The 24,700-nt window shown below is 44.8% G+C and overlaps 3 protein-coding genes across 16 annotated transcripts in view; 2 read left to right on the forward strand and 1 right to left on the reverse strand.

Moving 5' to 3' along the window:
- Positions 1-9,400, forward strand: part of palld (palladin, cytoskeletal associated protein) — a 65,758-nt gene extending 56,358 nt beyond the window's left edge. For 9 of the 10 annotated variants that reach the window (XM_035524369.2, XM_035524370.2, XM_081717031.1 and 6 more), the window contains 11 exons: positions 284-419; positions 881-982; positions 1,661-1,699; positions 2,781-3,002; positions 3,628-3,777; positions 3,973-4,061; positions 4,754-4,886; positions 6,198-6,405; positions 6,507-6,672; positions 7,289-7,422; positions 7,581-9,400. In XM_035524369.2, the coding sequence (XP_035380262.1) occupies positions 284-419; positions 881-982; positions 1,661-1,699; positions 2,781-3,002; positions 3,628-3,777; positions 3,973-4,061; positions 4,754-4,886; positions 6,198-6,405; positions 6,507-6,672; positions 7,289-7,422; positions 7,581-7,741 (1,540 nt within the window). In that variant the 3' untranslated portion in view covers positions 7,742-9,400. The remainder of the gene's footprint in view (positions 1-283; positions 420-880; positions 983-1,660; positions 1,700-2,780; positions 3,003-3,627; positions 3,778-3,972; positions 4,062-4,753; positions 4,887-6,197; positions 6,406-6,506; positions 6,673-7,288; positions 7,423-7,580) is intronic. The other variant, XM_081717030.1, reaches the window with a different exon arrangement.
- Positions 8,961-14,641, reverse strand: cbr4 (carbonyl reductase 4). 4 transcript variants are annotated; one of them, XM_035524376.2, is made up of 6 exons: positions 14,493-14,641; positions 13,168-13,318; positions 12,832-12,952; positions 12,328-12,461; positions 11,481-11,615; positions 8,961-10,535 (listed from the first exon to the last, which is right to left on the reverse strand). In XM_035524376.2, the coding sequence occupies exons 2-6, from the start codon at positions 13,310-13,312 to the stop codon at positions 10,357-10,359; spliced, it is 714 nt and encodes a 237-aa protein (XP_035380269.1). In that variant the 5' UTR covers positions 13,313-13,318; positions 14,493-14,641; the 3' UTR covers positions 8,961-10,356. The 4 variants fall into 4 exon arrangements, with proteins under 4 accessions (XP_035380269.1, XP_026871728.2, XP_026871729.2 ...); XM_027015927.3 differs by lacking the exon at positions 14,493-14,641 and adding an exon at positions 13,859-14,109; XM_027015928.3 differs by lacking the exon at positions 14,493-14,641 and adding an exon at positions 13,896-14,108.
- Positions 14,211-24,691, forward strand: trmt1l (tRNA methyltransferase 1-like). 2 transcript variants are annotated; one of them, XM_035524375.2, is made up of 16 exons: positions 14,211-14,280; positions 14,911-15,030; positions 15,113-15,175; positions 15,356-15,469; positions 15,614-15,678; positions 16,133-16,289; positions 16,444-16,564; positions 16,665-16,744; positions 16,957-17,200; positions 17,306-17,518; positions 18,212-18,402; positions 18,555-18,633; positions 18,762-18,928; positions 22,426-22,491; positions 23,625-23,751; positions 24,069-24,691. In XM_035524375.2, exons 1-16 carry the CDS (start codon positions 14,220-14,222, stop codon positions 24,277-24,279), a joined length of 2,079 nt encoding a protein of 692 aa, XP_035380268.1. In that variant the 5' UTR covers positions 14,211-14,219; the 3' UTR covers positions 24,280-24,691. The 2 variants fall into 2 exon arrangements, with proteins under 2 accessions (XP_035380268.1, XP_026871725.2); XM_027015924.3 differs by having other exon boundaries at positions 14,217-14,280; positions 14,908-15,030.
- The last annotated feature ends 9 nt before the right edge of the window (positions 24,692-24,700 follow it).

Raw genomic sequence — 24,700 nt, forward strand, 5'->3', positions numbered from 1 at the left:
GTTCAGGGGAGCAGAATTCAAATCCCAGTCCTCCAGCTCCAGGTCCTACAGGTTTTTCACCCTCCCTTGGTCACGTGTGATGTCAAATTGGCGACCCAGTTACATGAGTCATGTAATCTGATACAAGGGATTACACGATCCAGGGTCGAGATTGAATTTGAGGTCCAGATTTGAATACCGCTGGTTTGGGGTTAGGGGTTAGCTACATATAGATGGAGTGATTTTTGCTTTTTTTTTTTCTCATGTTTTTTCCTTTCATTCTGTGTTTTGTCCGATGGAACAGCGGGTTCCCGCGGAAGAGCGGCCGCACCCCACGAATCATCACCGACTCGGAGATTCAGGGTTCCAAAGACGCCGTTATCCAGGACCTGGAGAGAAAATTGCGATTCAAAGAGGAACGCCTCAGCAACGGGCAACCGGTGTGTAGGGGTGTGTGGATGGGTGTGGCCAATAGGTGTGTGGGAGTGCCCAAGCTAGCGAGTGGGTGTGGCCAACAGGTGTGTGAGGGTGTGGTTTACAACAGAATGCAGTAACATGGAGCTCCCCATTAGTGTTAATATTTATTGATATAATGGTAACACTCTGTAACAATAATACTGTCATAAACTCCAGTAACTTTCACAGATTCAATTCCATGTTGTACTGATTTGAAAAAAATTCTCAAGATATGGAATTGGAAATAAAATGGCCAACCACAAAAATGTATGATTTAATGTCCCATTAACATGAAAAGGTGTGTGTGTCTCCTGCCCTCATTCCACATAACTTACCCCTCCAGCAGAGATTAATCATGCCTAAATGATCTAAATTCTGTGGTATTTTGTGTGTGTGAATTACACACCAACACAAGCTCTGACCCATTGATGCTGCTTTCTTCCAGAGGGTAACCTATGAGGAGAAGATGGCTCGCAGGTTACTCGGGGCTGACAATGCTGCCACAGTGTTTAACACACAGCAAAGTGAAGAGGAGCCCTCTACGCAGGTACACACACACACACACACAGGGCATGAAGGGAGGGATGCATGGGTCCTCTGGGCCTGATTAGGAATACCCACTGACGGCGATGTTCATATTGAAATCCAAATGCATTTATATATCCTATTTCTGTTTGTTTGATCATGTAAAGTTATAATGAAATGTTGGGGGGTAAATGTTGATTACACCACTTCATTAAGAACCCATGAAGAGAGAATCACAGTACATGTATGATGATGCGGTTGCTGGCTGTGGTTTAGACGGGACTGTGGTTAAGAAGGGACTGGGGTTTAGACAGCACTGTGGTTTGCCTGTGCTATTATAAATTAAAGGATCAATAAGCTAAATTTGTTCAGTCACTCAGTTACTTTATTCAATATGAAAAACAATGTCTTGGCTCTTTGTGCTCAGTGGTCAGATAAATATGTGTATAAAAACTCCATGAGACAAGATAATGAACCCATAATACGCAGCCAATGAGCAAATCTCCTTATCGCTCCTTTAATATTAACTGTGCTCGCAATGAGCTCTGGCTTGTGTGGCCACTCTGCCCCTGCATTGCGTGTATTTGCAAATATGTGCCCTTGTGAAGTCACACACGTGGGTGTGATGTCTAATCTGAGCACAGGATGTGACATCAGATGGGGACAATCCCTTGCTGTGTATTCTCTGATCTCTCCACAGGAAGGCAGCGCTGCTGAGTCAGACTCTGTCCCTCTAAAGGTTATTCACTCCAGCTTTTTGTTCTCTTTTTGTTATTTTAACACAAATCCCTGCACCCAGTTCTTCTCTCTCTGTGTCTGTGTCTGTGTGTGTGTGAGAGAACTTAATGTCATTAATATGTGTCTGCGCTTTGCACTGGTTCCTGTCTTATCAAAGCCTTATATCCCAGTCTGAATCCAAATTGGAAATATCAGTTTTCTCTAACTGTTGCTTTAAGCTGAAAGTAAAGAAAGATGTTTCAAAACTACATGAAGTATCAGCAACTGCAAAAAAAAAAAAAGGAGTTCATGGGACAAATACGATTAACCTTTTTGGGGCAGGACTTTGCCTGGTATAGGCTGGGTATAGGCTGGGCTTTGATACTTCAGCAGTCAGTCACTGATCTGCATTTTGATTGGTCACTGCATACGTTTGTTTCTCTTGTATCCGCCCCTCCTAACAATAAAGCACACGGTCCTCTCGTGGAGGTGTGTGTGTGTGTGTGTGTGTGTGTGTTTGGATGTTACTAATGCACACTGAGCGCTCCACACATGTCTGCCTGCACGTGGGCTCTGTCTGTGCAGTGTGACGCACACAGACATAAACGCACACAGACATAAACGCACACAGACATAAACGCACACGTAAATGGGGAATTTAACTGAAAAGTGGATTGTATCAGTTGGAAAAGTGGAAATAGGACACAGACAAGTGGTTGTGCATTTGGGTCATGAAGACTCCTCATACATGACACAATAACTGATAATGAAGAAACACAAACGTAACACAATAATGGTAATGAACAGTTTAAGGAGATCTGGGCCAGATGGATTCCTTATTTGGTCATACATACACATGCTCAGAATAATGAAATGCAGTGTTAATATATCCCAGCTGTGGTCAGCTGAAGAGCCCAGAGACAGAAGGGCCTCGCTCAAGGGCCCAGCAGGAGCTGGATTCACAACCTTCCAACAGATGACCCAAAGTTGGTTAAGATGAGAGAGAGAGTGTGGGTGTGTGTGTGTGGGGGTGTGGGTGTTTATTTGCTCCTGCAGCACTTTATCCTGTGGTGGTGTCGATGTTTTTTCCTCTCCTCCCACAGGAGTACAAAGTGTCGAGCTTTGAACAGCGGCTGATCAGCGAGATCGAGTTCCGGCTAGAGCGCTCCCCGGTAGAGGAGAGCGACGATGACGTCCAGCACGACGAGAACGCGGCGGAAACCGCCACAGCGCCATACTTTCACCGCAAACTCAAACACTACAAAGTGTTTGAGGGCATGCCTGTCACCTTCAGCTGCAAGGTCATCGGAGAACCCAAGCCAAAGGTCAGAGTTCACTGCTAGAATCTGCTCAGAGAAACAAGTTAAATATTAATGAGTAGATTTTTAGCTTGTAGAATAAGGTGAGGAGGGGGGGTGGAAAGAATATACATTCACCAGCCTCTTAATTAGAAACGCGTACCTTGTCGTCCGTATTTGCACAGGTGCAGGTCCAGTGGCACACAAGTCCAGCCTTCAGGTCCAGTCTGATGCTGGAGTTTGTAATCACTGGTTGCTATGTAACAGTTAATGCATCTGGAGCTGTGTGTGGTGGTGTGTAGAATTAGTGCTGGATGTGTGGTGTGTAGTGTTGGGTAAAAGGTGAGATTTGCCTGTTGCTGACCAGTCACTGCCAGAATTCCTGTCCAATCACTGTCTTTCTCTCACACTCTCTCACTCACACACACTTTCAATCTTTCACTCTCTCTCTGGCTACTGGCAGCTTCTGTAATGACCTGGTGCTGACAGCAGACCGATTAAGTTCCAGCAGCAAGCCAGCGAGAGACGCAGGGATGGATGGATGTCGGTTGAGTCAGAGAGGCACATGCCAACCTTTTTACAGGGACATGTGGAGAGAAATGTTGCGTAATGTTTACGTTTTGTGTGTGTGTGTGTGTGTGTGTGTGTATAGGTGTACTGGTTTAAAGACGGGAAGCAGATCTCCAAGCAGAGTGAACATTACCGCACCAGTCGTGATCCAGACGGAACCTGCTCTCTGCACACAGCTGCGGCCTCACTGGACGACGACGGCAACTACACCATTATGGCCAGCAACCCTGCAGTACGTACACACACACACACGCGCACGCACGCACGCGCACACACACGCACATCTATATATTACACACATACATGTGCGCACACGTACATGACCTCAGTTTTTGCTGTCTAAAGTCTCCTGTACTGTAGTTATATAGTTCTTTGTCCTCTGTGTTAGTCATATGAAGACTAAATAATTTTACTTTCTCTCTGACAGGGGAGGATGAGTTGTACTGGTAGGATGATGGTGCAGGCAGTGAATCAGCGGGGGCGGAGCCAGCGCTCCACACCAGGCCACATTCGCAGGTGAACAAGCCCTGCCGCCTTCCCAAGCTTAAGGACACCTGCATGATTCAGAGAATTAGCCAAGGGCCATTTTGAGCAACAAATAGCCTTTTTAAAGTCTCTTGTCCTTCAACAATATTGCTTTAGCATGTCTGCGTGTGCGTTTGTCAGTGGGGTGTGGTCACCACAGGGGGATGGAAATCGAAGGTACTTTAATTGTATCTGTGTGTTCTTTCTCACTGGGTGTAAAAACGGTATGGTCACGCAAACACACATACACATCCAGAATAACAGCACACAAATAAATGCAGCTGTACAGGTACACACTCTCTCACATTCACACACGTGCACATTTGGCAACATTTTAGTAACTGTAAAATCCCATGGTCGGGTTATTTTTTTTCAACAAGTATTTTCTCTCTCTCTCCCTCTCTCTCTGTCCCTCTCTCTCTGTCCCTCTCTCTGTCCCTCTCTCTGTCCCTCTCTCTGTCTCTGTCTCTGTCTCTCTCTGTCTCTGTCTCTCTCTGTCCCTCTCTCTGTCTCTCTCTCTCTGTCTCTCTGTCCCTCTCTCTGACTCTCTGTCTCTCTGTCTCTCTCTGACTCTCTTTCTCTCTCTGACTCTCTTTCTCTCTCTCTCTCTCTCTCTGTCTGTCTCTCTGTCTCGCTCGCTCGCGCTCTCGCTCTCTCTCTCTCTCTGTCTCTCTCTCTCTCAGGCCCCGCTCCAGGTCCAGGGACAGTGGTGAGGAGAATGAGAACATCCAGGAGCGTCACTTCCGCCCACACTTCCTGCAGGCGCCCGGTGACCTCATCGTGCAAGAGGGCAAACTGTGCCGCATGGACTGTAAGGTGAGGCCACACCCACTCCCTTTATTTCAGCCAGACTCCGCCTCCCCTCTGAGAGAGGGGGCCGAGACATTTGCATTTATGGCGTTTAGCTGACTTCATGCTTCCGCTGATCTTGTCGGTTTACAAGATCACTTGTGTTTTACGTTTTTAGTGCAGTAGGAGTTTTGTTGTTTGCACCATCGTAAGGACTAGGAGTGTGTGTGTGTATGTCTACGTACAGTTTCTGAGAAAAGCTTCGTCCCTGAGCAGTCCATCGTGGGCAGCGGAGGGGCGGGGGGTGTTGCTGTTGATGTCTCGGCGACCTGCTGGCGATGGACGAGAGAGATGGACTGTTTTCTCTCCCACTTTCTTTCCCTCTAATCCCAAATATTTGCGTTTGATCATCCAGCTCTCGTCATCTTCAGTTCTCCTGCTCGCTGTCTTATTGTCTCTCTCCTACCGAAATATCTAACGTGACCACACGAAAGCCAGACCACTCCAGGGATGTATTGACCCACTACAGAAAGAACCATCCTCTAATCAGACACACACACACACAGCTGTAAATGGTATTTAAAGGGATTTATTGTTTCCTACAGTTCTGCGAACTGATTTTATTTTTTTTTTCAGGCTGAAAACATCTCTCAAAGCAGAAAATGCAAAAGGGCCAAAATCATATGATGAAACTGAACGCACCTGCATGCGCTGCTTTGGTTATGATGTTTAACAGCCTGGTGGGTGGAGGGGCAGACGCATCATGTGGCGTTCATGTTCATCTGCTGACATGCACAGAGGCTTTCCTTAATAGTGCAGAATGTTTACCACACCAGATCTGTGGAACACAACATTCCAAGCAAAGTTCCATGAACTTAAAATGTGATTTCCCTGGAATCTTTGGGTTCACCTGAACTGCATTTTGGGCTCCTGTGAGAATTCCCTTCCTTATGCCAGTCCCGGGAATGGTCATTCCCAGCTAGCCGTTATTAACCAGGTACAAAATGCAGAGTAATCGTGACTACTTTTCTGCAAACTAGCTTTGTAAATGGATGTGAAAGTCGAGCATTACAACACAGATACACACAGAGTGGGGAAATCGGCCTCACACCTGTGGGTGGGGAGTATATTGGGTTTCGGCGGAGAGAGCAAGGATTGTTAAACAGACCTTGGACTTTTAATGGACCCTGGGTTTCCCATGGGGGGGGGAGCTCATTCAAGCCAGACTGAAATGAACACACCCAATCCAAGTGTGCACTGAGATCATGGTGTTAACGAGCAAGTGTACGATGTTGCTCTAAAATGCGTTTGCTTTGGCCAATGCACTTTCCTCTGTAGGTAAGCGGCCTGCCCACTCCTGACCTGATCTGGCAGTTGAATGGCCAGACCATCCGCCCAGACTCCGCCCACAAGATGCTGGTGAGGGAGAACGGAGTCCATTCGTTGGTCATTGAGCCGGTCACCAACAGAGATGCTGGGGTGTATACGTGCATTGCCACCAACAGAGCTGGGCAAAACTCCTTCAGCCTGGAGCTGATTGTGGCAGGTACGCTGACATTAATCATACACACACAGATGTGTGCTGACTCGTATGACACTTCCAGTACAAAAATTGACTTGAATTATGTCACCCATCCTCTGTTGTAGCCAAGGAGATGCACAAAACTCCGACTTTCATCGAGAAACTCCAGAACACAGGCGTTGCCGAGGGTTACCCTGTGCGCTTGGAATGCCGTGTGTCCGGAGTTCCGTTCCCTCAGATCTTCTGGAAGAAAGAGAATGAGTCCCTCACTCATAACACAGACAGAATAAGGTAGCTCAGCTCCACCAATCGTAGTCTTTGTTATGACTGAGCTAAGGCAATTTCACCCATCACAGTGCAAGTACTAACACAAGCATAGTGATAATTGATGCACTTACAGTCGCCAGCCACACCCTCTACCACGTTCCCCACACTGGGTGTGGATGTGGGTGTGGGTGTGGGTGTAACAGGGGAATGACAGTGTAGTAACCACACATGCTGCCGTCTGCACCACCTCAGAGGCGCGTCTGCAATTTACAGCCTTTGCGCTAATTTCAGCTCAAACTGTGCAAAACCTCTAATGCCTCCAGCAGACTGGGTGTCAAGCGGGTAATTGCTCTACTACGTCAGGGCGTACGTTTTATTGGTGCAGTTTTGTGGCGTGATGGGCTCGTGTGTGTGTGTGTGTGTGTTTACGTTGTGATTGGTGGACTTATTGTAGTAGCTAACTATAGTATCATATAGTCAGCTATATAGCATGTCTATAGTATCAAAAGACAGTCAGTTAGTAGAGTTGAAGAAATTCAAATTTAGTTCAGATTTCAGATTTGCTGTTCAAAGGCCTTTGTTGGACTCCGAACTATTGACCTGCGACACTGACTTTGCTGTTATGGACTCTGTTTCCCAGCATGCACCAGGACAACTTTGGCTACCTGTGCATGATCATCCAGCCAGCTTTAAAAGAGGATGCAGGCTGGTACACCGTCTCAGCCAAGAACGAAGCTGGCATAGTGTCCAGCACAGCACGGCTCGATGTACACAGTGAGTCCAAAACACGCGCACCAATGCGCGCGCACGCAAAACTGCACACACCCACAACCCCACACGCACACACGTTTAAAAAAAAACAAAACAAAAAAAAAAAACAGTTTTAAAAAACTAAATGGCTGTCCTCTCCTGCCTAAAATGTCTCTTTCCAGCCCAGTGGCAGCAGACGCACCCCCCGAAGCTGAAGAAGGTGCGTCCATCCGCCAGCCGCTACGCCGCTCTGACCGAGCGAGGTCTGGACGTGAAGGCTGCCTTCTTCCCCGACTCCAGCCCCCTGCCTCCGGGCACCCTGGTGGAGAGCGACGACCTGTAGGGGGAGCCAGCCTCGGGCCTGACCCCGCGAACACGTACCCCTTTGACCCCAGTGCCACCCCCCTCCCCCCCGACTTCAACCAGAGGAACCGAACCCTTTTTGCCGTCCGGTAGAACCTGTTCAGAAGCCGGTCGGCCGGTCAGTTTGTGCTGAGAGACGCCAGTTTGCGGTGGGAAGATTCTTGCTGTCTTTCTTGATGGGCAGAGGGGAAGTGTGTGGCAATAGTGAGGTCAGACTGCTTCTAAGATGACTCGGTCTGCGCGCACACACACACACACACACACACACACACACACACCAGAACAGCCTGGTTTGAGGGGGATGGTGCTGTACCCATGATCACCTTGTTCTGCCTTTGCTGGATTATTTCACAAACAGTGCCTGGGAGATTATTAACCATATCAAATTGCTTAATTCAATAAAAGAGAAAAAAGATTATTCATTGCAAATAATAAAGGAGTTGCATGTAGTTCTGCATGTGTTGCTATGGTGCCAACATGTAAGCCCTTGTATTATGCAGCACCTCATTTCCTTCTCCTGGGCTGCGGGGGGGGGTCTGTTCTTTCCGTTCTTTTCTGTGTAAAGGGGTGACTGTGTGTTTGGAGGGGTGTGGGAGGAGTTTTTACACACGCATCCAAAGCTCAGCGGTGAGGGTGTTCACGCGTCGTCATTTGGTTTTGGGGTTTTTTTCTAGGTCAACCCCAGCAGTCTGGGTGTAGTCACAGAAAACACACTTCCATGGACAGCCGCTTAATCTGGATCCAGAATAATGGATACAAGTTTGGTAGACGTTGCACAAGGCCAGGCCTTATTTTTCACTTTCTATTTTATTGTTTGTTTGTGATTTTGGTCGTGAGGGATTGCTGAAGTGGCTAACGAGGCTGATGTGAGGTTGAAGGACGGTTTTAAAGTGACACGTTTCCTGTGTGTTTCTGTGGGATAATAAAAGCCAGTGTGGTCTGTATGTGGGCAGGAGCATCTGCAAAGGGCACGAAGGAGATTATGCTGTCACTCATTGAGTGAACATCACGTCAAAAAAAGTGGATATAAGGAATTAACGTTATAGAAATTAGCAGTGGGGAAAATGCATGAATATGCTGGATATTATAAAACTGAAGTTTGTTTTAAAGTTTGGAATCATGGAAGCAGACACGTGTGTCTACGTGCACATGACTACATTTCCAGAAAAGGTCAAAGGAAAACAGTATTTACAGACGCATTAAATTATATTAGTGACTTTATTCTCAGAGATTTAAACACAGGCTTTATTTAATGATGAACTACGTACTGCCATCACAAGTCACTTAAATCTTTTTTTTTTTTTTTTCCTTCATATTAATATATATTCACATATGCAACTCTGGTACTTACAATGAATTGGAGTCAAACTGTTTGTTGGGCTGTTGGATTGTTATACAATTTGCACATCATTAAGGCTTGCAATGTATTTTGATAATGTATCTAAACATATGGCTATATAGTATGTACTCACACAAGTGTTGCAATATCTTTTGCCTTTTTCAAATGTTTGCCCTCAGTTACTGCTGTCTAACGGGCCTCACGATGAAAGCCAACCTGCACCTGTGTATCTGAACACTCTCCCGACTCTGTTCTGGTTTATGAACACCAATATAAATAAAGGTCTTTGAAAGTACTGAACCTGGAATGAAAGCACCTCTTTCGTAAAAACACATCTTAAACCCTTTAATAGTTTGGTATAACAAAGCAGCTTTGGGTCTACGAGCAGGAAAACTGGATATTGACTAATTCACATTTAAATGCTAGAATACAGAAGCTGTTGTGTGTTTTGTATTGTGCATGTTTACATGATGAGGGGTCTTTAGAAGGTCTTTGGTGTTGTGTCTGTATCTTTTAAAGACTAGACAACGGGGTGTAGACAGGCTGTCCTCGTCTGATGGTCGTCCTTTACAAAACCTGCCAATTAAGGAATTAAACTCTGTCCAGGAGCCTCAAAGCTATGAATGCAGACACACCACTGAAGTTTAGTTTTATTTAACATTACAAAATCAGCTGCTTTGGTGGCCGTAATGGGTGTAGAGAGCTCGTATGCTTGCGGCTGACCTATGACCTCAGTTGTAGGCAGTTGCAGTTGTAGGCTGACACACACACACACCCCACCCAAAAAAAATCTGAAGGAGCTAAAAATAAAACTTAATGCGGCCAGCTGTGTGTGTGTGTGTGTGTGTGCAAAACTCCCATGAAAAGGGAGACTTAAAAAAATGACGACCAAAATGTGGTTGTAGGTTTTGTATTTTAACATGTGAGCGTCGAGGACTAACTAAAGCTCTCACCGTCACTCGGTCATCGCCTGAGTTTTTCTCTCTCTGCTCAGTGACTGAGACTGAGCGTCCATTTAAAAGCAGTATATCCAAACCGTTTGGTGAAGCTTGTAAAAGAACCATTTTGAAGACAAAACATTCCTGAATGTTAAAAGGACACGACTGACCATTGCTGACATCAACAAACGTCATTCACCTTTACAAACAGAGACCTCAAGTGGTAGGGTTTTCACACTACAGGTTTAGGCCAGGGACCGTACCACCGGTGCCGTGCGGAGGGCAGGGATTAAAGGTGGAACCAACTGCACCAGGGTGCTACAGGGCCAGATGCAGTCCACCATCCACCAGCAACACCTGTCCTGTGACGTAGGGCGTCTCTAAGAGGAACAGCACAGCCTGGGCCACCTCCTCCGGCTGGCCGAAACGCCCCAGAGGAATCCGCCTGCGTTCGTCTTCCTCTCTCAGGCCTGCGGTCATGTCTGTTTGGATGAGCCCTGAGTAGGTCACAGGGGAGGGGGCATCAAGACCCAACACTCAAACAACACCATGCATGGATAGAGAGACCTACAGAGAGACATATGCATGGAGACATACATGGCTAGGCAGACATGCGCAGATACGTGTACATGGACAGAGAGACACGCAGATACGTTTACACGAAGAGACATACATCTCAGACCATGAGTCAGTTATTTTAAAAAGGGAGGGGGTGTCAGAACCAGAACAACTTATATTTGACACTCCATCTTGAAACTGAATAAATATTACAGCCAAACTGAAACAAGTTATAACTGTATGTATATGTTGAGTGGAGCGTGTGGTCGGGTGTCAGGCACATGCATGTTAGACTCTCCAGAGAGAAATCCCCCACTTAAATAAACACAGTTATTACACTGTATTAATGGCAACTCATTTTTAGACACTGACCTGCACACTCGCCAGCAACCTAATTAGAAAGACCAACCCTGCGCCTACCCGACTTTTAGGAGGACTTCACCGTACAGCGACAGACTGTGGGGCATCTGTCAGTCACACTCTTCCTCCTTCCTCGTCACTGGTCACTGCTGACTGGACACGAACTGGGAGGTGGACCGTTCCAATCCAGCAGTGACCGTGACGTCAGGTTGGACGTGGTGCTCTTAGGACTGTTAGGCACAGCAGAGTTGCTGGTAGTTGTTACGTGCGTCAGTGCCACTGCCGAGTTGGCACTGGTTTTCCAGAAAAATACCGAACCGGACGCATTTTTTGACCATTGGTGGTTATTTGGTGGATGGTCACCCATAACTGGGCACGTGGTGTAGAGTTTCTGACTCTGCGCAGGGCATATCTAGTAAAGTGGTTAGTGAGTGTATGTGGAACTGAGAGGCCACCTGAGACTGAAGTACTGAAGTACAGGAGAAATAGAAGAAAACAGACGAGACAAGACGAGATGAGACTACCTGGAGCCACCAGATTGACTCGAATGCTCCGGGAGGCCACCTCTTTAGCCAGGGACCGGGAGAAACCCTCCAGGCCGGCTTTGCTGGCACTGTACGCACACTGGCCAGCGTTGCCTTTCATACCCACCAGCGAGCCTGAGACAACATTCCATCAACATCCACAGAAGATTTACAGAACGTCTGATTAATACAAACACACAGGAAATGACTCTGACCTCTGTTTACACATAGTCTATGCACTGATTGATAAATATTTCTCTAGGACCACACTGTCAGGCTTAAAGGACATTTACAGAATTTAAAAATCCACCAATACGCACAAGCGCATAATGAACATATATTTTTTTTAAAAATAATAAAAAAAAACGCCTCGTTGCCACAGCCACGATGTACTGAGAGCAGACTCCTAAGAAATAATGGAACTCTGTCGCCACCTGGTGGCAAATAGATTATTTACAGCTTTTGGCATATGCTCGTATGCCATTATCCAGAGCCGCTTACATATTTATAAGTATTACAGCATGTGTGTCCCCTGGGAATCAAACCCTTGATCTGCGTGTTACTAGCACCTTTCTTATCTTATATCAAATCAGTTCATCAGTTCATTATATATTAGGGTATATACATCATATCAAATCAGTTCATTATATATTAGGGTATATATATATATATATATATATATATATATATATATATATATATATATATATATATATATATATATATCATATCAAATCAGTTCATCAGTTTTCATTTTTATACTTGCATCCCAAAGAGGGACCTTGTTCTAGAATCAGTGTAAAGAATATAAGTTATGTTGTATTGGTCTGGTCAGGTAAGGACTCACCTATGTTGACAATGGCCCCTCCTTTACTAAGCATGCTCCGTAGCGCAGCCTTACACGTAAGCATGGAGCCCAGCAGGTTCGTATGAAGAACAGAGCCGATGTCTTCAGATTTACTCCTCAATAATAACGCATCTCTACATGAAACCCACAAAGAATCGGGTAAACAGCAAAATCAGACATGTGCCCGTTTATGGCTGCGTTTATTGTCCACGCCTGTGTACTGTCCACAATCACACCATAAACGTTTGTGTGCAAAACCCAAAGTGACGTCTTTTTTGTTAATGAACTGGCTCACAACTTCAGTGCAACAAGGAGAAACGCAAAATGGGTCTTTAATAAGGCATGACCAAAAAGGCACGCATGTGGGCGTGAAAGCGCGCTTAGGACCAAAAACGCACGCACGCAGGCGAGAAATCACGCTTTATGACCAAAACCCCCACATGTATGTTGGTGTACAATCACATTTATGACCAAAAACACACACGCATGTTGGTGTGCCATCACCTGATAATTCCTGCTGCGTTCACCAGGTAGTCCACAGGGCCACACGTGCTGGTGATGGTCTCAAACACACTCTGAACATCGTGCTCTCTGGACACGTCACAGCTGAGGCCCACGTGAGCCACTGTAGGTGAACACATACACAGTGCAGTCACTCAAAAATGCTCTCTGGGTTTACCAAAACGGAACTCTAGTGGGACTAGAAAGTTTCAGACGGGTTCTGTATGAAAATAGTAAAGACGCTAAAAAGAAAACAGTTGGCAGTTACTGCCGCATCTTGGCTGATGTTAAATAATCTTTGCAGAGAACTGAAACTACTCCAGTTATAAAGGGATCCACCTCCAGGAAGTGATTCCGCTGTCCCCAGGGCTGCTTCTTGGTTTCTGGAGACCACCACGACCCTGTGACCCTTCTGTGCCAGCAACTGGGCAACTGCCCGGCCAATGCCACGTGAGCCCCCACACACCACACCCAATCTGGACATCGCCCCCTGTAGGCAATCGGGAGAAGGCATTAGGCACCTGTTACAAATGACTGAGAAGATGAGAGTCGCATCGTGAAACACAGAGATGGTAGATAAAACAACAGTTTATTCAAAAAAGCAAACTCAAAAGGGACTAGCCATTTTGTTGCTATAACAAAATTTAACTCAAATTTAAATATTTAAATTTGAATATTTTAATTCACTTCATGGTGCCTTACATTAACAGTTAGACATTTTAATTCATTTAAAAGTCTTTCATTTAAAAGTCTTTATAAATTTACTTTATTTGGTTAATTGGTTTTAAGACCAGTTTAGTTTAAGATGTCCCAACATCTAGGCTAGAGGTGTCCAAGTCCAGTTCCAACCCTAATCTGGCACAACTGGCTCAAATATTAAGAAGGTAGTGACGAATAAAATTAACGGGATCATGTGGGATTAGTATTAGGATTGGAAGTAGCCTGTAATCCGACACTTCACCAACACCGGACCTGGCCAGCCCTGATTTAGGATCAAAGGTTGTATTTAACACAGTTAAATAAATATAACCTGAATGTGACAGATTATACGTCCAAAACGGATTTACTGATTTAGTGGCAATGTAGCAAGTGCACGGGCGTCCTCCTCCACAATGTCAGCGACATTAAAACCCAAAACAAAAAGCCACACCGCGAACGCAGATGAGTCCGTCTGCAAACGCAAGTTACAGTCCCAGCAGCCCCAGCGTGTAGCTAGACTCCGTCGTCTTCCCTTCTGCCCTGTCACAGCCTTCTCTGCGTCTCCTAATCCCGTCAAAACAAACGCGTGGCCACGCCCACACGCCCGCGTCACAGCCCGACACCGCCCCCTTCCGTAAACCTACGCTGCCTGCGTAGTGCCGATGACCGGTTACGCAGTTAACGTGGGAAAGATGGCGGAGCGCAAGGAAGGGGTCACCGTGCAGCTTCACCGGGAGGCCGCCGATATTGAAGGCAAGATGCTTCGATTCTGTCCGTGCTAATACCGCGTTAAAGAGAACCGGGATTGTGTAAATTTGCGCTAATCTCGTCGACGCTACGCTGTAGCACTAAACGTGCTTCTAACACGACTTTAAGAAACTGCAGAAGTAAATAAGGGCGTCCTCACGGAGCTCCACCACAGGACCTATAGGCACAAATAACGCAAATGACGAGCATATGCTTACCTATCTTTATGCAGTCGACGACAGTGAGGTCATTCGCTTGCTGTGCACAATGTGGGGATGTTCAGGCTCTGGTAAAACTGTACAAGACACAAGAAGAAGCAGTTGGGTTGAACTGTAGTGGTCCGACTGCGGAGCTCCGCCATAGGGCCCTTCCCTCGTGTGACGCATGGGGGCGCGCCACGCTTTAATTCGATACTACAATGTGCCCACAGTTCGAAAAAAACAAAACAAAAAGTGTGTGTGTCCTGTCTATCCTGTCTGTCTACATTGAAGAGTAGTGATTTAGAGCTAACCACAATATTTTGACGAATTAAAAAAAATTGTCTGCAGAACAGTTGCCCAAAGAATGTATTTCCTGCAAGTGTTTCAGTGTAATTGAAATGCATTGTTGCTTGATTTTGTGTGCCTGGTTTAGCAGACGACTCAGTGAAACCACAATCAGCATCTGAAGACCAGAAGCTGACCGTCGATGATGTCACTTTGAGTAAAGTGAAGGCAGAGGACAGTCAAGGACAAACACTTGCCTCCACAACATCAGGTAACGGCTGATTTTGGTTTCTCCGCTGATATCACTGAGGCATCGTTAAATAAATCACTCTACTGGCTTATGTCTGTTTCAGAGAGACACGCGTCCATCCAGGCTACACTAGAAGGCCTGGAGACACTAGTGGACTTGAATGGAGGTAAAGGAGACCTGGGTTGACCTCCCCAAACCCCTACCTATGCTGTAACTCCAGTACAGGCATTAAGCGTTACATAGCAGCTGTGTGTGTGTGTGTGTGTGTGTGTGTGTGTGTGTGTGTGTGTGTGTGTATGTGTGTATGTGTGTGTGTATGTGTGTGTGTGCGTGATCAACCCTGCAGCTGGTAGGAAATCTTGCCCATTATGTCCAGAGGAGAAGTTCAAGGCCTGTTACAGCCACAAACTGAGACGTCACCTACAGAACCTTCACTGGAAAGTTTATGTGGAATTTGAAGGTAATTGAATTGTCCACACATATCGAAACACTGTCAGATATTTGTTATAATTATTTATAATGCGTGAGGAAGTCTGTGGTGCTCGTGAATATTCGCATTGGGTTAGGGTTTGGTGCTCATGAATATTCGCATTGGGCTTCACAGGTCAGAGGATGTGTATCTGTCACCTGGCCTGCAGACAGATGAGGGCCAGTCTCGGCATAGACCAGGTGAGTCATGTTTTTCCTCCTGACGCCCCAAAAACCCGCGTCTTCGGTCACATGATCACGCGTGTAATTCATTGCACGCCGTGAGGAAGCAGCCAGGAGAAATGGAATGTTGGGACGTGGGACTACAGTTCGTTAGTGTATGCGCGTCACACCTTTCTGAGGATGAGAGGAGAGAGACATGAAGGTTTCCAGGCCACTGTTCAACCTTGTTATTGTTTGTTTATTGTTCATGACTGGTTGTGCCTGTTTTTGGTTGAGATTTTGAGACCTGCTATTCTGCCTCCTCACGTTTCTGTGTGTGTCGTCTCCTCACATGACCCTGTGTGCGCGTGCACGCGCCTTCTCCTCGTGTGTGGTCTCCTCACGTGTGTGTGTTGTCTCCTCACGTGTGTGTTGTCTGCTCACGTGTGTGTGTGTGTGTGTGTGTGTGTGTGTGTGTGTGTGTGTTATCTAGGCTCAAGCCCGGCTGGTAGCTCACTACCATTGTGTAGTGTGCTCGGTCACTATTGCTCGAAAGACCGACATGATCAGCCACCTGAAACGCCATATCAACAAGGGTGAGACCGAGGCCAGCTATTCAGGCACCTCCGACGTTCTGTACGAGGAGCCAGGTAAGGAGCCTGTCTCGGCCTCGCTCTTCTGTGACATTCTTTGATAGCACAGCTAGGAGACAGAAAGGAACTAGATGGGAAAATAACAGCTGTCTGGGATCCTGTCCATCTCTCTCTGTTTTCCTTACCCTCTGCCTGTCTCTCTCTCTCTCAGTCCCAGGTGGTCAGACCTATGAGATCATGAAAGAACTTGGCACCAATGTGCAACTGATGCCCAACCACAACACACCCCAGAAAACAGACACCTACTTCAACCGCAAGATGAAGACCAACCGGTGAAAGTCCCAGTGCAGCATTATATCTCACACACACGCACACACACATGCTCTGGCTCCATCCATGTGACCTGAGGCTTTCTTTTCATTGGTCTTCCAGGCAGCTTGTATTTTGCTCACTCGCAGTCCTCGCAGAGGAAAGGAGTCCGCTGGAATGTCTGGATGCATTCGGAGCTACAGGTGGGGCTCTCTCTCCATGAGTGGAATAAACAGTTTGGTTGATAAGTCAGGATCTTTTTGCTCTTAAGTATTTTTTTAGGTCTTGGTCATTTATGCCTGATTGCGATATGCCAAGCAGTGGAGATATTTAAGTTCTGATTAGTGCTTGTGGACGCTGTTTGGCCTGATCCAGTGTTGTGCGTGCTCTGTTATCCACTCGTTGTCCTGTGTAGGCATTATGGGTCTGCAGTGGGCCAAGCACCTGCGCAGTGCTGTTAAAGTGACGATCAACGACATCAACGAGGCCTGCGTGAAGATGATCAAGGAGAACTGCTGCCTCAACCACATCCGGGGGGAGGGCGGCCGTATCCCACGGCAACAGGAGGCGCCAGCAGAGGGCGAAGCCCCCATCACCACGGTGGAGGTGACCAAGATGGACGCCAATGTCATCATGCACCTGAGACCCTTTGACTACATGTGAGTGGAGGGTGGGGGGTCAGGGTGCATGATTATTCAGTAATGGGTGGATCCTTTCAGAATTTTAAGGTCAACTCAAGTCCATTTCCTGTTTTATGATGTCAGACACCTGGACCCGTTCGGCACTGCTGTGAACTACCTGGACGCCGCGTTCCGTAACGTACGCAACTTGGGCATCGTCTCGGTGACGTCGACGGATACGGGCTCGCTCTATTCCAAATCCCTGAACGTCACGCTGCGCCATTACGGCTGTCAGATCGTGAGGACGGAGTACTACAGAGAGCTGGCAGCACGCGTGGTGACTGCCGCCATAGCCAGGTGGAGCAGCGGCAGCCAACTACAGCTGGGAGCTCTCACACACACACTCTCACACATACGCGCACACACACACACGCACACACACACACACGCACACTCTCACGCACACTCGCACACGCACACTCTCACACACACTCGCACACACACACACTCTCGCACACACACACACGCGCACTCACACATACGCGCACTCACACATACGCGCACTCACATACGCGCACTCACACATACGCGCACTCACACATACGCGCACTCACACATACGCACACACACACACACACACACACATACGCACACACACACTCTCACACACACGCACACTCACACACACACGCACACTCTCACACACACACACGCACACTCTCACACTCACACACACGCGCACTCACACACACGCGCACTCACACATACGCGCACTCACACATACGCACACACACACACACATACACACACAGCAACTTTCTTGCACAGGAGAAATGGCTACAGCTACAACACACACACACACACACACACACTTGCACAAGAGAAACAGCTACAGCTACAACACAACTTGCACAGGAACTACAGTCACTACACACAAGCGCTTACACAGGAGCCAAGCTATGTGCTGCAGATCCAAGAACCTGTGTGTGTGTGTGTGTGTGTGTGTGTGTGTGTGTGTGTGTGTGTGTGTGTGTGTGTGTGTGTGGGCAGGGCTGCAGCGCGCTGCAATAAAGGCGTGGAGGTGCTGCTGGCCGTGGCGTTGGAGCACTTTGTGCTGGTGGTGGTCCGGGTTCTGCGTGGGCCCACGCAGGCTGACGAGACGGCCAAGAAGCTGCAGCAGCTACTGCACTGCCAGTGGTGCGAGGAGAGGGTTTTCCTCCACCCTGGCAACATGGTGGAGGGTCAGTCCCACTGTAGCACCACCCACAAACGCTGCGGCATGACTACAGCCGCACGCACTCGCTACAGGCGCTACACACACTGCTCCCAGTACAAGCTGTAGTCTGCACACTGTATATGATGTGCTCATGCTGTGGATTCGTGTCCTCTACAGAGAACCTGTACAGACAGCTACCCTGTCAGTGCCACAGCGGCATGCCAGGCAAGACGGCGGTGGAGCTCGGCCCTCTCTGGTTCGCTTCTAGTCCTCCTTCGTCTGTTCACCAGTGCACTCACTCCCTCATTCACGCATTGGTTAACCAATCCGGTGGTGTCTGTGCCTCCGATCAAAGCCCGTCTCCCCCCCCTCCATGCGTGCCAGGTCGGGGTCCCTCTTCAACACTGGGTTCCTCAGGCGGATGCTGGTGGCGGCTGTGCAGCACAGCATGGATGACGTCCAGCCGCTGGTGAAGACACTCATCTGTGAGGCCGACTGCACCACACTTAAGTCCTTCTCTGTCACTGGCCACTCGCTTCTCACCAACCAGGGTATGTCCGTCCATCCCCAGTACCACTGTATAGACATATGCCACAATATACACGTTATGTACACAAATACCACTATATAAACACACTTTATACCACTATACACGACATGCACTATATACCACCTATATACACCAGTACCACTATATACCAATATACACGTTATATACACAAATACCACTATATAAACACACTTTATACCACTATACACACTATACACGACATGCACTATATACCACCTATATACACCAGTACCACTATATACCAATATACACGTTATATACACAAATACCACTATATAAACACACTTTATACCACTATACACGACATGCACTATATACCACCTATATACACCAGTACCACTATATACCAATATACACGTTATATACACAAATACCACTATATAAACACACTTTATACCACTATACACACTATACACGACATGCACTATATACCACCTATATACACCAGTACCACTATATACCAATATACACGTTATATACACAAATACCACTATATAAACACACTTTATACCACTATACACACTATACACGACATGCACTATATACCACCTATATACACCAGTACCACTATATACCAATATACACGTTATATACACAAATACCACTATATAAACACACTTTATACCACTATACACACTATACACGACATGCACTATATACCACCTATATACACCAGTACCACTATATACCAATATACACGTTATATACACAAATACCACTATATAAACACACTTTATACCACTATACACACTATACACGACATGCACTATATACCACCTATATACACCAGAACTACTATATAGACTATATACCTACTATATACACACTATATATAGAAATATCACTATATACACACAATATACATGCTGTATACCACTATATACACACTATATCCCACAATATACCAACTATATACCCACTATATACCAGTATATATACACGTTATAAACACAAATACCACTATATACCAATATACACACTATATACCAATATGCACACTATATACCACTTTATACACACTATATACACCAGTACCACTATATACCAATATACATACTGTATACCACTATATACACACATCATATACACACTATATACACAAATACCACTATATACACCAGTACCACTATATACCAATATACACACTATATACAAATACCACTATATACACACTATATACACAAATACCACTATATACACCAGTACCACTATATACCAATATACATACTGTATACCACTATATACACACATCATATACACACTATATACACAAATACCACTATATACACCAGTACCACTATATACCAATATACACACTATATACAAATACCACTATATACACACTATATACACAAATACCACTATATACACCAGTACCACTATATACCAATATACACACTATATATATGCTGTATACCACTATAGACACAAATGCCACTATATACACCAGTACCACTATATACCAACATACACACTATATACACAAATACTACTACATACACCAGTACCACTATATACCAATATATACACTATATATACACTATATACACAAATACCACTATATACACCAGTACCACTATATACCAATATACACACTATATATACACTATATACACAAATACCACTATATACACCAGTACCACTATATACCAATATACATACTATATATATGCTGTATACCACTATAGACGCAAATGCCGCTATATACACCAGTACCACTATATACCAATATACACACTATATATATGCTGTATACACAAATACCACTATATACACCAGTACCATTATATAACAATATACACACTATATTTATGCTGTATACCACTATATACACACTATATACACAAATACCACTACATACACCAGTACCACTATATACCAATATACACACTATATATACACTATATACACAAATACCACTATATACACCAGTACCACTATATACCAATATACACACTATATATATGCTGTATACCACTATAGACACAAATGCCACTATATACACCAGTACCACTATATACCAATATACACACTATATACACAAATACCACTACATACACCAGTACCACTATATACCAATATACATACTATATATATGCTGTATACCACTATAGACACAAATGCCACTATATACACCAGTACCACTATATACCAATATACACACTATATATATGCTGTATACACAAATACCACTATATACACCAGTACCACTATATACCAATATACACACTATATATATGCTGTATACCACTATAGACACAAATGCCAGTATATACACCAGTACCACTATATACCAATATACACACTATATATATGCTGTATACACAAATACCACTATATACACCAGTACCATTATATACCAATATACACACTATATTTATGCTGTATACCACTATATACACACTATATACACAAATATCACTATATACCAATCTACACACTATATACACGCTGTATACCACTATATACACACTATATACATACACATCCTATACCCACTATATACACAAATACCACTGTATACACCAGTACTATATATCAATACACACACACACACACACACACACACACACACACACACACACACACATACATACATATATATATATATATATATATATATATATATATATATATATATATATATATATACCACTATATAGACCAGTACCACTATATACCAATACACGCTATATACACGCTGTATACCACTATATACACACTATATACCAAAATATACCAACTATATACACACATCATATACGTTATATATACAAATACCACTATATACACACAATATACACGTTATATACACAAATACCACTATATACACACTTTATACCACTATACACGACATACACTATATACCACCTATATACACCAGTACCACTATATAGACCATAACCACTATATAGACTATATACCCACTATATACCACTATATACACACTGTATATAGAAATATCACTATATAAACAAATGCCACTATATATACCACTACCACTATAGACATTTACCACTATATACACCAGTACCACTATATACACAAATACCACTAAATACACACTATATAGACAAATACCACTATATATACCAGTACCACTACATAGACATATACCCACTATACACACAAATACCACTATATACACTATATACCTAGTATATAGACACAATATTCCACTATTTACACTATATACACCAGTACCACTGTATAGACAAACCACTATAAATACAATTAACACTATATAAACTTTATACACAAATACCAATATTTAAAATATCTCTATATAACATATTTAGAAATCTCTTATAGTATATTATTAATATATTGTAAGTAGAATTCTATGAAAATAGGTTAACAGTTTCCCATTTCCTGACAAAAATAAAAAATATTTTCCCTTTAAGTATATATGGATTTGTTGATTTAGAAGCAACTGGCTCTCTGTTGGTCACTGCCTGATTGGTGCTTTTGTTTCAGTGGAGTGTGGCGTGGTCATCAAAACCCTACAGAAGGTGGAGGAAGCGGACACCGTTGACCAGTCAGGTGGGAATGCGGCTGGACGCGTGTGAGCTGTAATCCGGTCTCCTTCCTGACGCATTTTTTCCCCTGATGCTGTTCTTGGTTTTCAGTGTAGGAACCCTACACTGACCAGACCTCAGACACACTGGAGTAATGATCGTGTAGATTCTCTCTGCTACACTGAGTGTCCTTTCTGAACCTATGTAGCTAATACCACAGGGACAGCGGTCACTCAGTGGCTAAGTAATCAGAAGGTTGCTGGTTCAAGTCCCCCCCCCCCCCCCCCCGCCAAGTTGCCACTGTTGGTCCCCTGAGCAAAAACCTTAACCCTCAATTATTCAAGTTGTGTTCAGTCATAATTGTAAGTTGCTTTGGATAAAAGCATCATGTAATTCCTGTAAATGTAAATAATGTTATCAATAAATGCTAAAATCAGTTGGCAGACATCAAGTGACTTACACATTTATGAGTATGACAGTGCGTCTGGGCCACAGGAATCAAACCTTAGTCTTAATATCACCAGCTCTACAACATTTCACTACAAACACTTGAGGTTTTATTTTTGAAAGAACGGACTCCAGCAGTTTCACAAGTGTATCATGAAGGGACACACATATGCAGCCATCCATGTGTAACAGCTGGGTGACTTAAATGACCTCTAGGTGGCAGTATGGAGTACTTATCAAGACCATGGAGACAAAAGTTCCATTTTTTTCTTTGTGAAATACAGTTTAAGTGCAATATAGTTTGTCCACTAGCCAAGCACATATCTCGGTATGGACACAGTGTAAGAAGACAGACGTGTCTTAGCTGTTCCATCGTAAATTCTGCTAGATTTGAATTTTGGTCCCGCATATACTACGTGGTTCTGTTTATACTTCATAATGTCTTGAGCACAAAAAGGTAGAAGAGGCACTGCTGAGTTGTGCCAGTCGTTCAGCTCATTCTGTTAATTTTAAGTTCATTTTCTCGGTTGTGAGTGTCACCAGAATGGACTCGGTGAGCGTCGTGCAGCTGCAGCGTGGTGGAGTGAGAAGGCACAGCTACTTGTCCACGCTGCGCTAATGGTCCTCCGCCAGGAGTTTGGTTCAACGTCTGTGGCTCAGTTCATGTGGAACTGGCAACAATGATGTTTTCTCACTGGTTTTCTTGCTCAGGCAAGAGGAAGACTGCGGAGGAGGGGGGCACACTGGTGAAGAAGCTGAGGTCCGAGGCCTCGCTGGAGCACCCCGCGTTCTACTACAGCATCCATCGCCACAGCATCCGCGGCATGAATATGCCCAAGTGAGCGCCTGCAGTCCCTGCCTTTCCGAAATGGCCTTGTTTACTGTCCAATGCCACACCAAAATTATTTACTGGCCAAATCAGCTTTTAGAAAGTGGCACGAATGATGTGTTTGCTTGTTTTAATAGTAAAAAGTTAAATATAACTATTCTGGAAGTGTATTTGAGGTTGTTGGGTTGTTTGCCAGAAGCCTAGCGCTTCTTGGACAAAATAACTCTTAATGGGGATTCTCGACTGTAAAATCGTTTTTAAATGTTTAAAAATGTTTTACATGTGTAATTACACACGACTTACTTAATTCGTGTCTGTTCCTACAGGCTGAATAAGTTCTTACAGTACCTGAGTGAGGCGGGATTCCGTGTCAGCCGAACGCACTTCGACCCGACAGGCGTTCGCACCGACGCCACACTGGAGCAGTTCAAATCCGTTCTTACCAAATATAGTGTGCCCACGTACTCCACAGCGACCTCCACCGGTAGTGTAGGGCATGGCATCACCGCGGAGGAAACGGGCCGCAAAACGGACTAATCCGGACAGGAGCGAACGAATGAACAGCAACGCGTGCATGCGTTTCTGGAGGTGCGCACTCTCTGCTGACTGTGATGTTTTATATTATGCCAGGCTGTTAATTCTTACTGCACTGAGACTTTACCCCCTTGAAGACTCTTGCCACTGGGGCATTTTCATGTGACGAGCGAACGGTGTCTGGTTCGCATCATCTACAGTGAGCCTACAAGCTTTCAATATCTAATGCAGATATTTATTTTTCAGTTTTTTAACAATAATATTTGATGTTTGATGTGTGTTTTTCCATTAATTTTATCAGCTTTGCTGCTTATAAATTCTTTCTGTATTATTTTTGCCTCACACTTGATTAATCAGATTACCACGAGAAAGTTTATTTTCCCAAACATAACGTGAATAAACTGAAGTACGAGGAGTCTGGATG

The sequence above is a fragment of the Electrophorus electricus genome, chromosome 7 (assembly GCF_041902795.1).
Source record: "Electrophorus electricus isolate QZ-2024a chromosome 7, ASM4190279v1, whole genome shotgun sequence".
Taxonomy (NCBI): domain Eukaryota; kingdom Metazoa; phylum Chordata; class Actinopteri; order Gymnotiformes; family Gymnotidae; genus Electrophorus; species Electrophorus electricus.

Excerpts from the sequence above, each read along its gene's own strand:
- cbr4 (XM_035524376.2), bottom strand. The coding sequence starts at position 13,312 with ATGTCCAGATTGGGTGTGGTGTGTGGGGGCTCACGTGGCATTGGCCGG. Across the intron at positions 12,953-13,167 it reads AGCGGAATCACTTCCTGGAG|TGGCTCACGTGGGCCTCAGC; the intron begins GTGGATCCCTTT and ends GTTCACCTACAG. Across the intron at positions 12,462-12,831 it reads AACGCAGCAGGAATTATCAG|AGATGCGTTATTATTGAGGA; the intron begins GTGATGGCACAC and ends GGTTTCATGTAG.
- trmt1l (XM_027015924.3), top strand. The coding sequence starts at position 14,220 with ATGGCGGAGCGCAAGGAAGGGGTCACCGTGCAGCTTCACCGGGAGGCC. Across the intron at positions 16,565-16,664 it reads CGCAAGATGAAGACCAACCG|GCAGCTTGTATTTTGCTCAC; the intron begins GTGAAAGTCCCA and ends TTGGTCTTCCAG. Across the intron at positions 17,201-17,305 it reads CTGAGACCCTTTGACTACAT|ACACCTGGACCCGTTCGGCA; the intron begins GTGAGTGGAGGG and ends TTATGATGTCAG.